Source organism: Micropterus salmoides, unplaced genomic scaffold (genome assembly GCF_014851395.1).
Source record: "Micropterus salmoides isolate LMB-PRFRI ecotype aquatic unplaced genomic scaffold, ASM1485139v1 Ms_hic_scaffold_11, whole genome shotgun sequence".
Lineage (NCBI taxonomy): Eukaryota > Metazoa > Chordata > Actinopteri > Centrarchiformes > Centrarchidae > Micropterus > Micropterus salmoides.
The window spans coordinates 20,467,708-20,484,211 of NW_024040152.1; the positions used below are offsets into that span (position 1 = coordinate 20,467,708).

The following is a 16,504-nucleotide window of genomic DNA, read 5'->3' on the forward strand; positions in this document are numbered from 1 at the left end:
CTAGGCTAGTGAATGGAAGACGCTAAAGAGTGAGATATATCGTTTCCTTATCATCATGGTTGAGTTTCATTGAACTGATCACCGCCAATCAAGGGTCAACATAACTGTCCGACCTGCAGCCTCTCCAGCTCCTCTGTGTCTGCAGATCGCCTCCACACACGCGCGCGCGCACACACACACACACACACACGGATCGAAGTCAGCCAGCTGATCAGCGGACATGGAAGACTTAGTGTATGTACAATAAAGACGAGTAGAAAGCCGATTATTTTCCAACATTCCTGTTTAATAAGCATAAACACGCAAAACATGATGTTTTAATCTGCTCAGTCTTTCATCCACCGCAGCTGTGTTTTGGTTTTACACAAGCACATCGCTAGTTCAGTTAATAGCTTATTGTTACAAACAAGCTAAAGTGAAAGCTCTCTGTTTTTAGTAACTGTTCAGCTTAGTTTGCCACGTACATTAAAATATGATACATTATAAACTCAGTTGGTGGAAACAGACCAGCCCTCCTCTCGATGTCAGGAATATGATTTATTTTACTGACATGTTAGATTTGTTTCCAGTGAGATATTAGTGACTTTGCTGTTGTAAATCATGTTGCTGCTCTACAAACAACATTTACTTAATAAAAATGTTAAATTATTTTTTTAAAAAAATATTAATTATTTAGTAATAAATAGGACTGATAAGAGCATCGATAAAGTACTGAACCAATAAGGATTACCAATACAAATGTGTCAATAAAATCCCAATGATCGCAACTCATGAGATAATGTCCGGCCCATCTCTGTGTCCTGGTTTTAAAATCCGGCCCAATCGAATCTGTAATTGAATAGCCCTGGTCTACAGTGATCATAGTAATATATCTTCCTTGAGACACAATGCACATTAAACTGTATGCAGCATTGTAGACAATATTTTCTCCTTGTATTCCATGTTTCCATTGCATGGATAGCCTTTGGATATTGTTGGGAATTGTTCTCCCCCCCCTTAAAGGGTAAATTATTATCATAACAATTTAATGATGCATTGCATTTAAACAACACTTTTCATACACAAAAAGTGATAACAGTAGCCTACTGGTCCTACCAGGCTGGACATGTAGTCTACCAAAAAAAAGTATCCCCCGTTAATAAAGCACAGATGATGGCCTAAGTATTTAATTTTGTGCTGCTGCTCCTGAAATGATGTTATAATATAATCAAAAAACAGAATATGTCATAATACTGTGAGACTTTATGGAATTGGAAAGGGGAACACATAAGGTAGCATTTTTCGATAGGGTAGGACACCGGACTGAATGGGCCCTTCTGACAAAAAAAAACTGGCCCCGGCCTGGCCCCCTTAATAAAATTGGTCTAGAACCGCCACTGTCTGTGCTGTACATAATGCAAAGCCCATCCATCCATCCATCCATCGTCAACCGCTTATGCTGCGTACAGGGTTGCGGGGGGCTGGAGCCAATCCCAGCTGACATGGGGCGCAAGGCGGGGTACACCCTGGACAGGTCGCCAGTCCATCGCAGGATAATGCAAAGCCCTTTCAGGCAAATTTGCTTATTTTGGGCTATAGTAATACAATTTATTAGAATTGACTAGAGTATATGACAATATAATTTCTTACATCTAAATGTATTCTAAACTGGGTCAAGTAGTTTAAGTACCCCAACTGAAAAACTGCTCTGTCGTACTGTGGTTGTGTTGTAGTTTCAGCGGAGTGGACCACATTCCTGGACAAACGGAGGACTGAGCTGGAAAAGCCACATTTCCCATGATCCATCTGGGCCCCTGGTCAGACGTGACGTCGAGATGTCTGCAGCTCCTCTGTGTTGGCTTTGTGCGAAGCGACGCTGAGATGTTTGGGCGGACGAGTCAGCCCAGGTAACCTTAAATCTCCATCCTCCTGCCTTCATACAGCTATACGTGTGTGTGAGTGTGTGTGTGTGTAAAAGAGCAGGGTCGTAGAAAGTGCCTTAATATTTAGCATGTTTGGCGACGTAACCGGTCGGATATGCTAACATTTGCAGCCCGATTTTTTTTTTACCGCAAATCATTGATTTTAAGCTAGCTGGGCTACCAGTATGTGTGGTTATTATGCAGGGTTTGTTCAAGCCAGTTATCAGCATGCTACAGCACTTTATTTATACAAAATATGTGTTGAATTTGGGTTATACTACAGCCTCAAAAAGCTGCCCTCAGTGTCCTTCGGTTTTCTTTTGTAATACAAATGTACTAAACCCATTCATTCTCTGGTCTCCCAGCTGTCACCATGTAGATAACAAAGATGCTGTTCACTCCTTTAAAACTCCTTGTTTTAAATAAAGTACTTCAACAAGTTTTAATGATACAAATACACTGGTTGGTTGGTATTTTTAGTGTGTGTATCATGTATGTGTTGGTATACTTTTGTAATTAACTGTTTGTGTATGACTTGGATTCATAGAAACAAGGGCATTTGAGAAGCCAAGAGGCAGGGAGCCATGCAGAGCCTGACCCAGCCTAACAGTGGGCCAAACCCGGTGACCACAGCAACCACAGAGCAACCGCTGGACACGGAGACTGAGGCTCAGCCAGCACAAAGTGAACCAGCTGCACAAGAGGAGGAGAACAAATCAGCTGCTACTGCTGAGGCTGAAGCACAAATCTCACCGGAGAAAAATGGGACAGGGGTGCAAACAGCAGAAACACTTGCTAGTATGGAAGTCATGCCAGCAGTGGAGAATGATCCGGCTGTTCAGCCACTGACTGAGCCCTCAGATAATGGTGGAGGGATGGCTGTGGACTCTGCTTCAAAGCCAAGTGCCCCCACAGAACCGGTACCTGATACAAATACAAATCCAGTGTGTGATGGGCAAAAGGCAAAGAAACAGGGCAAAGGTGTGCGTGATGGTAGGAAATATGTTCCTTCAAAGAAGGCGATGGTGGATCCTCTGAAGATGGACATGTCCAAACCCCTGCTTATGCCTCTCTCATGTGAGTGTTACCTTGTTTGTGTGTCACTCTATGCGACTTATCCTGTGTACAGGGTCACTGGGGGGGGCTAGAGCCTATCCCAGGGCGAAAGGCGGGGTACACCCTGGACAGGTCGCCAGTCCATCGCAGGGCCACACATAGGCAGACAACCACTCACACTCACAGTCACACCTAAGGACACCAATTAACCTAGCTGCATGTCTTTGGACCCGCAGACACGGGAAGAACATGCAAACTCCACACAGAAAGGCCGGGGCAACCGGGGTTTCAACCCACGACCTTCTTGCTGTGAGGTGATGTTGCTAACCACTGCACTACCGCGCCGCCCCCTGTATGGGTGTTTGATTATTAATTTGAATTCGAATTGAAGATTACACATTCCCCGCTATGATGAAATTGAAATATAACCACATTGTAATACAGATTTGTTAGTGGGGAGGTTCGGTGTTTTGTCAAATCTCAGTTTACAATGATAACATGTAGGTATGGCAGTCCACACAGCTACTACACTAAAATACATCTACTGTGGTGGCCCAAAGGTTAGAGAAGCGAGCTTGCGAGGAGATCGCCAGTTCAGTTCCCGGACCAGCAGAATAAAATCTGAGTGTGGAAACTAAACCAAGCAGTGCTTGCCCTCCCTCATTTACTACCACTGAGGTGCCCTTGAGCAAGGCCCATAACCCCAACAGCTCCAGTGGAGCTGCTTAGTGGCCAGCAGACCAGGCTGCGGTTGGACTGGGCAGCTTCCAGGTGTGAATGTGTAACAGTGTGAATGTGATCAAGGCCTTCCTGCAAATGAGAGGTTTCTCTCAGTGAAGCTCCCCTGAATAAATAAAACTAAAAAAAATTTATGGCAACACTCTACTATAAAAATTATATTCACTTACTTCACAAACCTTATTGTGGAATTGTGTACTTTTACAACATAGTATGTTTTTAAAAAATACTTCTAAGCTTTGTTTTACCATACTGAAAGAGTTTGTTACAAATTTGGTTAAATCTTTACAATTAATAGTTTTAGTACCAGCCAAACAGAACACTGCATGTTAGAGCTAGACCAATATTTTGGTTGGGCTGACACATATTAGCTTACTGCAGATATATTGGTATGCACATATATGTTTGTGTCCACCAGAGTGCACGACAAGTGCTAAATGTCTTGCTTGCTTTTTATGGTCACAATTTCTGAAAAATAAACAAAAAGGATTCTCATAGAAAATGTGTTTCTGTTACACATTTATATAATTATGTCGTTATCATTTTTTTTAAAGCTCGTATATTTATATTGGGTTCTGCCTCAGTAATCCAGTATTGGTTGAGCTAAACTGCAGGTGTTCATGTTCTTCCCACTTTGATAGCTTCAGTGCACAGAGGGCAGTAGTGACGTGTTTTCCAATTTTGATTTCCCATGTGTGACAAAAAATGAATGCAGCATTTATTTGCTGGTATGGGGAAGTTGTAGAGGAGGTAGTGTATATTAAGGTGCATTTATATTTCTTAAGCCACCACATTTACCCTCTAGAGCCATATTTGTTTTTTTACAAGCTTTGTCCCCTTTCTGCCTTGTTTCCCTCTAGCCTCTCAGCTCTCCCTGCAGTGCATCGAGTGCCACATAATCTTCAGTGATCACAAGAGCAAAGAGCGTCATCTGAAGCTGAGCCACCCAGCAGAATATGAACAATGCATACTAAGGAATGCCCTTTTTGCCTGTTATGTTTGCGACCGCCACTTCACAAATTCCACAGAGCTTATGGTCCACCAGAAAGCCCACATAGAGAAGAAACCCTTCAAGTGTCCAATCTGTGGCCAGGCCTTCAACAAGTCATCAGAGCTCACCCTTCATAAAAAAATTCATTTTGGCCTGGACGGTTATGCCTGTTCTGACTGTGGCAAACCATGCAAAACCATGACACTGCTGAAGTATCACCGTCGCACACACACTGGAGAGAGGCCGTATGTATGCAAAGAGTGTGGAAAGAGGTTCACCATGTCCAAAGCTTTGCAGAAACATATGGTGTCACACCTGCCAGAGGGAGCTGAAGGAGATGGGGGAGACACAACAGCTAAAGCTCAACTGAAGAAAGATGATGGTAAGAAAATGTCCATGTTACGGATATCTCATCATTGTACACATTGAATTAGTAACATAAATTGTAGCTATGCTAGTGACATGGGCGTGTTAGTAAAGTCAAGACAAGTTTTATTTATAATGCACATTTAAAAACCACCAGAGTTGACCAAAGTCTGTCTGTCGGTCAATTTATTCAATACTTTGGTTTATGATTAAATACTCACCATTTACTTTCCCATCAGATGGACTTGTTGCAAATGTGAGCATGCTAACATGCTAAACTAAGATACTTGATACTCTAGCACTTAGTTTAAAGCACCACTCTGCCTATGTGCAGCCCCATAGAGCTGCTTGCATGGATGTAGATGCTCAGTCTTAATATAATAATCTGATCCAAAATTATACAATAATTAGGAATGCATGATAAATCAGGAGACGATATGTTAGTAGCCAATGAGTAAGAAAATTAAATTGTTGTTTTTTCTGAGAAACCAAAGTTATTTAAACAAGTTTACAGTAAATGCAGGTATTTATTTTAGAGATGGTGAAGGCTCTATAAACATTTTATTAGAAATATGTAATGTAATTCTCTCCACATTTTTGCCTTTTGTAAGGTTAATATGATCAGGTATCGTATCGACCACAACAGATTTAATTATCAGTTATCATTTTCGGCCTGAGATTCCATATCATTGCATACCTAAAATTCTAGAAAACCAACTGTCAGGTTGGAGGAAATATACTACCGTACTTAACAATTTTCTTCCTTTATTATCTATAGGTGCTACAAAATATCCTTGTTCTGTATGCAAGGCCAGCTTCAAGAGTACCAAGACACGGTTACATCACATGAAAACTAAGCATAGTGTATTGCCTGCTACTGCCAGCAATGCCCTCCCAGGTGGGCAGCAAGTAAAACAAAGTACACCCATCATAACTCCAATATCTATTTGCCAATCAGCACTACTACAGGTGGAGCCCAATGGTCCTCTGCAAAAAGTTGATGCCAATATTGACACAGAGCAGATTCGCAGACTTATTGAATCTTTGGGAAATGTGCAGAAAGTGAACCAAGTTGTCATATTGGGGCAGGTGCCCCCTCATGCCCCGCCACTTGAAGTGCAGCAGATATCACAAATGGCAGAATCGGCCAATTTGAATCTCAATCCACCGCAAATAGATTTTATGGGCCTGAAACAGACAGAATCTAAGGCCATTGAATTTGACCCTTCAAATAGCATATGCGATTCAATGGAGCAAACAATTATACTGGAACCTATTACACCTGATGGACAGTTGGAAAACCCCACTTTCTCAGAACTTGGTTCACACATAGCAGCAGGTGAAAATATAGAGCTAACACTCGTTCAGACTGAAGAAACAGAAAGACCCGAGGGAGAGGTGATGCATCACATCCTTCAACAGCCAGATATTAGTGCAATTCAGTCTGATCCTATGGATCAAATGATTTGTCAGAATGAGGTAGTTGTCCTCAAAGAAAACTTTGAACAAACAGTCATATTAGAACTTACCCCCGCTTTGATACCAACTGTGGAGCTGGAACAATCCCAAACTGTGCCACAAAATGATATCCCATCCTCCTCTCTGGTATCAATCACAGAACCGGAGAAGACTCCTGATCAGACTCTAGATCATACTGTAATAGATGAGCAGGAGACCAGCCTGTCAGTCCCAACACTTATGCATACAGTTGAGTTGGAGCCGACACCTTTACAAAGAGAGCAGGAAGACCTTCCTTCTTTCCCTTTTGTTCCACCAGACACACTTATACAAACTCCAAGTGAATCCGAAACTAATCCCAAAGAAGGGGTTGATATCAACATGCAAACAGTAAGTCTAGATGAGGTACACCCTGTGATGGATGGAGCTGCACCGCAAGAGACACAGGAAAAGGCTGAACAAGAACCATCTGAGAAATTGCTGGTAGGTGAAAAGGAGGGGCAGGGGCAGGTGGAGAACCTGTCTGAATTAGAGGATCCATCCGCTAAAGAGGAAGTTCCATCACATTTAGAGACAAAGCAGGTTCCACAGATCTCAGAATTACCTGTAAATGTAATGTCAGCTCAAGAACTGGTGAAAGTACGGAAGAGAAAGCCAGCCAGGGCATTTATCTTTCAAGGATATATGCAAGAACTGGTCGGATCCATACTCAAGGATGATTTACAAATTAATACCCAACCTGCCAAACGGCAAAGAACAAAAAAGTCTCATCTTGTTGTTAAATTTGGTCCACAAAGCAAAGAGAAGAAAAGCAAAAAACAGAAGAAGGAGCATCAGCCAACACAGAAAGATGTGATAAAAGGTAAAACACCAACGACAAATCTCTCTCAAAAAAAAGTACCATCACAGAAGAAGGGAAGAAAGGGGAAAAAGGACAAGAAAGCAGGACATTTGGCATCTACAGCTGAAATAAAATCACCCTCATCAACCCGGGATCCACAGGTGCAACAAATCAAAGAAGATATGAGAAAAAATAAAATGAAAAAGCAAGAAGTGGTCAGGGAGGTTGTTACGCATGTAAGTGAGCACAAAAATGTAGCCTCACCTGTATTCAAAAAGAAAAAACAAGCAAAAATAATGCGAAAAGATCAGCCCAAGAATGCAAAGGATGGGAAGCAAAAGAAAAAAGTCAAGACAAAAACAAGTGCAGTTTCAGCAGACATGCCTGGCCCACACATAACTCAAGATGCTCTACTTCTACTGAAAGGTCATAAACAGCCCCAGCTGAAAGTTTACAAGTTAGACCCTTCAAAGGCATCCAGCCAGACACAGGATGCTTCACCTCATGAGTCCCAAACAATGTCCCAACAGAGTAAAGACAGCAGGCTCAAACATCCAGCTAGTCAGTGTACAGATCTCACAGCAGGTAAGAAAAAAGGAGGAAGACCCAAAAAGAACCAGAAAGCTCTTTCATTGTTGTCCTCGCTACAGGTTTCCCATCAATCACCTGAGACCCTGCCCACCAAGCCAAAGACCTCCAGGAAACGTAAAGCCTCCTCAAAAGTGGAGACTGAAGGAGTGATAACTTCTTCTCATTCCAAGCGTGCCTTAGAGTGTAAGGACTGTGGGGAGCGATTTAGTGAAGTCTCATCTCTTCAGAAGCACAAGGCGATGTTGCATATTGTAGAGAGTCCCGGGCTCACTTACACCAATGGGAACATCTTTGAAGGCGTCTCCAGGTTGGATCTTTACCAGCTTCCAAAACAGCATGATAAGGTTGTTAGGGTGATGAATGCTACTACAGACTGGGATACTGAGCCTGAGATGGGAGAGATGGCATTAGAAGACAGAGAGCGAAGTGTCTCTTTTCCAGCTTTGATTCCATCCCCATCTTTACCTCTTCCTCCTTCAGATGTTGAAATGAGTGCCTATGAAGATAAGGGTGGAAGTAAAACAGGGGCAGACGATCAATCTCATACCTTTTCAGAATTTCACTCACCATCTGGTCAAATGAAAAACAGAGAGACCCCTCCAAATTTCACATACGAATCCCCTTTGCGTACCTCTACTCAGACAAAGAATTCGGAGACAGGAGAGCCTTTGGCATCAAATGAGGACAAGCGAGAAGAAGGCACCCTGAAGAATTCCAACTCAGAATCTGAAGTCAAGAGTACCACAGATGAAGACATTAAGGAGGATTTACTTCTCGAGGTAGATTTAGTCACTGTTGGGGAGGTGAATGAGAGAGATAATCCACCTTCTCATGAAGACACTGCTCCTCAAAATGAATCCAATGGAACCTGCAGTTCTGAGGGTGCAAGCACCAGAAAACTTCCCAGGCAAGTTAGTATTGAAACAACTGAAACAAGTCTAACTTCGCAGACTGTGTCATGCTCTACTCATCAGATCGAGATCAAAGAAGAGGAGGAAGAAATGTTAGTCGAGACGATAAAAGGAGAGAATGGACCTGTGGGGAATGCTAGAAGGGGTAAGAGAAGAGGAACAGGACGTTTGAAAAGGGATGTGATAGCAAAAAGAGTTTCAGTTGGAGATACTGTCAGAGGAACAGAATCAGAGAAAGAACGAGATGAATGTCACGTAGTTTACGAACAACACCCCATCCTCTCTGATTCAGAAATTTTTGATAAAGGTCAAACCGGAACAAAGACTTCAAAACCAGAGACCAGTCCTGAATTTGAGACCAATAAAGCTACTGCTACTGTCACATCTTTGCCTTCAATCCCCTCTACATTAGAGGAATCTCCTGAAGAGCAAGTCGTGTTTGAGCTGGAGTCGGTTACCACTAGTGTTGAGGAGGTAATGAGTGAAAGAGGACTGCAAGGAGGAGAGGAGCACCACAGGGATCAGTCTCCAGGCATCATACTTGAGAAGTTCCTCACTTCTAGACAGAGAGCGACTGCTGACAAGGTGTGCCTGATGACAGCGAGGATCAATCAAAGACAGGTGAGATGCTAATTGTACCAATAAATACCAAACATTATAAATGAATGATGAATTCAACATTGCAAACTTAAAACATTAGTTTTTGTTCCAGGGTTTGGACAGCATTGCTGACAATGAAGTGCATGCCCTTGATAGCCAGGAGATCAAGGTTGAAGAGAATATCTCAGACCCACTACTGTTTGCACCCACCTGTCAAAACAGACAGAGTGCAAGTATGCAGCCACAGCACCATCGTGATATAAGGACTGTTCTGGTGAAGGAGGAGAATAGCCTTGTGCTGAATGAGGTTCAGAGCACGCAGGGCAGCAGACATATCCGATGGAATGTGGAGCCGGTCAGCAATGAAACCACCTCCAGTACATGTAAGTATTAGTTCACACAGTAGGCACATTAGTATTAGTTCAACATTTTGGGAATTATTTGCTTTCTTTTTGAGAGTTGGATAAGAATATGGATACCACTCACATGTCTGTGCATTCGGTATGGAGATATAGCCTGGAGGAGATAAGCTTAGCTTAGCATGAAGACTGGAAGTTTATTATTGACCATGGACAAAAACATGAATCTAATACAAAGATGTGTACTGTACCAGATTTTGCAATTAGCGACTTCAGTGCCAGGGCAGGTATACACAAACAAGAAAGAAGGTAAATGGCTAGCTTGGCTCTTCCCAAAGTTCAAAAATATGACTTCAGAGCTTACTTATTTAACTCACTGTATCTCATTTGTTTAATCCATACACAAGCAACGACAGTTGAGTGCTGTGACTTCCCAAGTACTGCTGTCTCAGTAAACAGCAAACACGCTGCAAACAAGTACCGGGCCGACAGATGAATTGTTGTTACACAACATAAATCCCTTTTGAAGCAACAAATTAATTGTTTTTTAAAACAATTTTAATTTAATATGTGCGTTAAATAGTGGGCTCAAGAGGTGTTGGTAGGTGTATTTTTGAACTGCCGCTTCGTCTTTTAGCTAAGATAAGCTAATCACTTCTTAGCTATAGCTTTGAAAGGGGATTATTAAATAAGCCTATGTGGTGGTAATTCCACTTTGTGCCTTGTATTGACAGTCTTAAAATTTTGGACTTTTTTTAAAGATGGACATTTTGGGCTTTTTGCTTTCAGTAATGGAGAGTGGGGATACAACAAGGGACTGTCGCGTCACCCCTGAGTTCAACACCAACCACTGTATCTTCTACCCAGTGAAGGAAGAGGAGAGGGAGGTTCAACTGGGAGATGCTCAGACCAATAGTGTGAATTTAATCATGGGGGCATCCAGTGATGTCCAGCAGACAGAACATCAAGTAGCAGATTTAAGTGAGTCATTGCCTTTTCTAGTACCACGGATTATAGGAAGACCTCTATTTTAGTGTACAATCTGTTAACAACAGATGAAAGGAGCCATTCTGCACCAGACTACCAGGAAATGAGAGTGAGAGGACTATTGTCAGAACCAGGGGTCAGGGACTTTGCAGATGGACATGGTTTGTTTTCTATTTGACCTGTACTTGTAGCTACTTGATTCACGTCCTTAAAGATGGGCTATGTGATTGTAATACAATACAGATCAGCGAATATCTCCTCAGGCTACACTAGCCTGTTGTGTGTGTGCCCTGAAAAAAAGTCTATTGTTTGTACACAACCCTGGCTCTGTAAATAGGAAACAAACAAAGTGGCTTGGACCAAGCCACACAACACTATTCCAGCCACAATTTTTGTGTTGGGTAACGGTAAATGACTTGTGCCCGCGGACATTCAGTTAAGTAGCAGGAGAGTTGTGAGTTTTGCTGTCTGGAGCTGGTGTGCTTGCTCTGGGACAGTCTCCTCCTCTCTACATGTTTGCTTCACAGCATCTTCACACATAGCGTGCTATGTTTGCTCTAAGTCATTGTATCTGTCATGGTATTGGATTTCTTCAGAATCGCATACCCCACCTTTTATGCTATTTATTACAAATGTTTCTCATACTTTAGATGACTTGCTTGTCTATACTAATTGATCTTTCAGCTGAGGTAGATGCTGAGTGGCAGCATCCACCGGATCTCCAGGACTTTCTCCTACAGAGTTCTGATGAAGAGGACGTTGGTGCTTTTGAATTGTCTGATCCTCAGCTTGACTCAGAAGCAGAAGTAATGGCCTATTTCTACAAGAACCAAACAAACCGTGCACAAGGGCCAGATGAAATGCCACAAAAGTACAGTACAATTTTTTTTTATTCTTCAAAACTTCACATAACACTGCTAAAAAATTAAAAAAATTTTGTTGACATGCTCAGATTTTGTTGATTTGGTAATTTTTCCTTGATTTTTGTGCTTCTACCATTGGTAAATACACTACATAGTTTGTCTATTTTAAATGTGTTTGTTGATATACGATCAGGAGTCTGCACGGGGTGTTGATTGATTCTCTATGCCGTTTCTGTGTCCAACTTCCTGCCCGATCAGCTCTGTGCAGCTTGACATGGCTTCAGTCAAAAATAATTTAGCAGAGCAGAGCTGATAGTCGCTTCTGGGACACTTCTGAAAGGGCATTTGGTGGAATCACAAGCATTATCTAGAATGGCCGCGATCAGCTCTGGCGGCTGTGCCTGGTGGAATCCAGCCATTAGGGAAACCTATTTGTTTCAAACAGTAATTGTTTGGCTCTTGTATGTGGTGCTCACTCATTTGCGCATGATATTAATTTCTTTTTGTCTTTAGTTTGCCAACTTCAACGAACCAGCTTCAAACACCAAGAGAGGAAAACAGGACCAGAGAGCCCATTGATTACTTCTCCAAGTATTTTGGTTGGGATACCTGGGTAGAAATTACCAATTGCACAAATAAACTGTCCAACTTGCCCAACCCTGTCATAGCCAGAGAGGTTGCAAAATTTGTTGGGATCCACATTGCAATGGGAACTTTAAAGGTTTGTTCTCAATTCTCTTGAATGTTTTGTTTCGGTTGTGTTAGGTAGACGCACAACCACAAAAAGTTTATTTGGTCTCTTGGTGTTTTTCAGTTTCCCTCTCCGAGGCTCTACTGGGAGGACCTAACTAAGGTGCCCTTGGTTGCTGAAGCCATGCCACTTTCCCGTTTCCTCGAGCTGTCTCGCATGTTGAAGCTTGCCTCTCCTGCACAGGATCCAGTCAACAATAATATACAGGAGGAAAGACATGGTAGTGACTTTCAAAATGTACAGCAAGAAAATAGTCTGTCAAGCAGGCAAAGTGAAATTTCTCAGTGTAGTGACGGGCAGAAGCAAGGGGATACGCCAAATGACCTGGACAGTTCAAAAACACAGACTGATCCCCTGTGGAAGGCTCAGCCATTATTGTGCCGTTTTAGAGCAGGGTGCCAGTCACTGAGACGAGGTGGTGATTATGCAGTTGACCAATACCCACTTCCTCTGACTGGGAAAATGCACAATAAGAAACTGTCTCTCCACTGTACTACGTTAATTGGATTTGGCGGTTTGCTCTTACATGTGGATCTTAAATTGGGTCTGTCCGGCAAAGAGGACGCTGTGGAAAAAATGGTCCCCAAAGGTAGCATGGTATTTCTTTGCAAACAGGAACTCTCCACCCCTGCTATGCTAGAGCGTCTGTTAGTAGCTGGGGTTCATGGTGCAGGCAGGGTGGGAGGAGCCCGGGGACAGATCGGAGATGAGTTCGTAAGCTCAGATGGGAAGCTGATGTTGCGCAGATCGCACCGTGGCTTTATACTTTGTACTGCGGGAAATGGCCAGAGGAACATGGCTTCACTCATTGACAACTTTGAGAAGGCCCAGATGTCAGCTCACCTCAACAGAGATCTGCTAAATCTTTACTCTATCCCTCTCACTGCCTCGGCCCCAACCTGCTGGCCTCAAGCAGTGCTTTGGTATCTAACGGATCTGGCTTTGGTAAACTCCTGGCTCCTATACAGACAGGATCACGGGGCTGCGTCTCTACCTTTGACTCTCATGGCCTTCAGATTGGAGGTGTCCAAGGCTTTGATCCTCTCCAGCGGCTCTGATACCCAAGACTCAGTTCCCCCCCAACCCCTCATAGAGAAGGGACATGCATCAAATGAAACCTCCAATCCCAGCGTTGTGGAGGAAAGTCCCCTGCCAGATGCAGCCACACGGTACGATGGTTCAGGCCACTGGCCCGAGCAGCTTGGGGAGGGAGAAGGGGGCAGGTGTCGTTTTGGGGACTGTCAGAGAACATCTCGAGTGCTATGCCTTAAGTGCTGTGTCTTTCTTTGTATCTCACGCAACCACAACTGCTTTTTGAATTTCCACAACGAAGGGAGTTTGGGAAAAGAGTAGTGTCCACTCCAGACATCAACCTTTTTATGTAACATTTTACTTTCTGGTTTAGAATGTAACTGTGCTTTTGATGTATGTAAACCCAGCTAATCAAAAACTGGTATTATCTCCTCAGTCCTTACAACTTTTCCATGATGCCTATCACTGGCAATGTCATTCTTTTAGTAGGATTATTGTGCTGCAGTTTAAAAAACAAATGCTTTGTGATTTGTCATTGAGCAAGTGTAAAAATGAATTTGCCTTTAGAAGGAAATGTAAAAAAAAAAAATACTCACAGCCATGTACTTTGTGCTGCAAAGTGTAAAATATGATTTTGACATTGCGGTTACCATGATGTTTTTACTATTTATTTTTGTACATCATTTTAAATTCTATGATAAGCTTGTTTTGGGGTATTTGAATTTAAACATTATTTATTTGAATTTCAGAATACAATAAAAAATTGTTAAAAAAAGAAATACATTGTTTTGGGATTTTTTCAAGATCGCCAACAAATATTTACACAACACACCTTTTTTGACAGCTTGTCACAGTAAGTAAAACACAGGTGTTACTAATAACATTAAAGCTCTGTTCTATTAAAATGTCCCATTAAGCTGTGATAGAGCCAGCGTGAACAGTAGCAGCACCCTGAAACTGAAGCAGCTAAATTGAATTCAGCCATCATTCATCTTAGTATTTACACCTATGTGTTTCTTACTGTGACATATCAAAATATCTTCCATTAAAAGTGAAAGGTTATTTATTGTCCCCATTTGTCATGCAGCAATGGTTGACATAATGAAAGAAATTTGGCAGCAAAAGGATACAGACAGATACAAAAAGACAACATCAACAATAAATCACATAGCTAGTGCAAGGAAGTGGAAATTCATAACTGCATATATGCCAGAGTGCAAATGCGCCAAGGTAATACACCTAGGGGGGCAATTGTGGATGAAAGAGACATGGAGTCTTTCAGTCCTCCTAACAGGTGCCCTGAAACAGCTTCAATGATTAGGTTTTTTGTTTTTGCTGCGACACTCGTTATTGAACATGATTAAAAGAAGTGGGCAACTATTAGAGGAACCGGTGGATGTGCCGGTTGGACAGAACTCCATTAATGCTCGCACACTGTGACCTATCAGTTTAAAAGTCCATTATCCAATCAGTCAGATTATGATTAAGTTTAAAGTGGCAGATAGGCCTCTCTGTGAGCAGGAGAGTCCGAATGGTATTGAATGCCAAAGAGAGGTCAATAAATAAAGAGTCTGGCATGAGTCTTGGGGCCCTCCAAATGCTAATACAAAAAGTGTAACAGTGAGACGACAGCATCCTCCACACCTTTACCAGGACTATATGCACATTTTAACGGATGTAGTGGTTCCTCAACCTACATTAAACCTGATTCTTGATGAGCTTTTCAAATGACTTCATTACAAAAGAAGTCAGAGCTACTGGACTGAAATCATTTAACACTGTAGGTGTGTTACTGTTGGCTACTGAAGCAATAATGGAATGTTTCCAAAGCTTCTGCAGCTTTAGAGATTAAGTAAAGATATACTGAAAGCTGCTACAGAGCTGATATGCACACGTTTTTAATACCTGGCCTCAGATGTTATCAGGTCCTTGGCTCTCAGTCATCTGGGCAGTAAAATCATGATTATTAAATCTTAGATTAAAATGATTTAGTTTCCATCCAGAGCGATGCACCTGTTGCCCTTATCCTGAAATCCTGTCATCATTTTCATTCCGTTCCTCTCTTTAAGTTGTTTCTGCTGAGCTCTGCCTCATTCATATCCTTACACCTCAGTTAAGCCTTTTTTCAGCCCTCATATCTTCATTTATTTCCCTCTCTGTATTGGCATACCCAGCATTAAAAAGCATGTTTCCTTTTACATGTCAGACCCTTAATGTCTTCGGAAATCCACTGTTTGTTGTTAGGACAAATATTTACTTCTTTTGTATGAATCATGCAGTATTTGCAAAAAGAGATGTAGCTACACACATCCATAAGCTCATCAATATCAGAGGAGTCTGTCTGAACCTTGAGTCCAGACCTTGACCTGCCTTTTAATCGCCTTCTCCCTCAGCACAGATCTGGGAAGGTTACCTTAGAAAATTACCTTATTTCAAATTTAATAGTAGTGTAACTATCTCAATTACTTTATCAAAGTAGTGTAACTTACTACATTTAAGTACTTTTTGATTAATTTTCTAAATTTATAATGAATGTTTTCAACTGTTAACCATTTTCAAAAGACAGCTTGAGAGGCAATTTAACTGGTAGATGGGTGGCAAATTCAAACATGAGAACCAATCACAAGGAAGAGATTGTACACATGTAAAACATGCAGAGCAACAAAATGAATATTATTCAACAAACAGCCTAGCTTTTTACAGAAAATATTCAGATGTGACGCCCAATGTAATCATGAACATATTCATAAGTAATTGTCATTTAACTACTCATTTTTTCCCAGTAACTGTAACAGATTACAGTTACATTTATTTTGAAATTTAATTATTCAACTAAATTACATGTAACTAGTTACTCCCCAACACTGTAAGCAAGCTAGATTTATTCATCCCAAATGGATGTGCAGTACCACTAGGACCATGCTGGTTCTGCAATATGTATTGATATTATTAGTGAAAACGAAGAAGATAATGTTAAAATAGAAAAGAACAGAAAACTGTAAATTGTATATAGAGTGAATTCAAGTTAGACATTCAATTCAAAACGCTGAGAAACATCT

General features: G+C 41.7%; 1 protein-coding gene across 2 annotated transcripts; it reads left to right on the top strand.

Annotated features, from left to right (window-relative positions):
- The first annotated feature begins 1,732 nt into the window (after positions 1–1,732).
- On the top strand, positions 1,733–14,213 carry LOC119897799. Of its 2 annotated transcripts, none has more exons than XM_038711770.1 (9): positions 1,733–1,886; positions 2,449–2,978; positions 4,556–5,068; positions 5,831–9,474; positions 9,554–9,836; positions 10,602–10,793; positions 11,484–11,670; positions 12,176–12,383; positions 12,477–14,213. In XM_038711770.1, exons 2-9 carry the CDS (start codon positions 2,486–2,488, stop codon positions 13,764–13,766), a joined length of 6,810 nt encoding a protein of 2,269 aa, XP_038567698.1. In that variant the 5' UTR covers positions 1,733–1,886; positions 2,449–2,485; the 3' UTR covers positions 13,767–14,213. The 2 variants fall into 2 exon arrangements, with proteins under 2 accessions (XP_038567698.1, XP_038567699.1); XM_038711771.1 differs by having other exon boundaries at positions 1,734–1,886; positions 9,566–9,836.
- Positions 14,214–16,504: the final 2,291 nt, after the last annotated feature.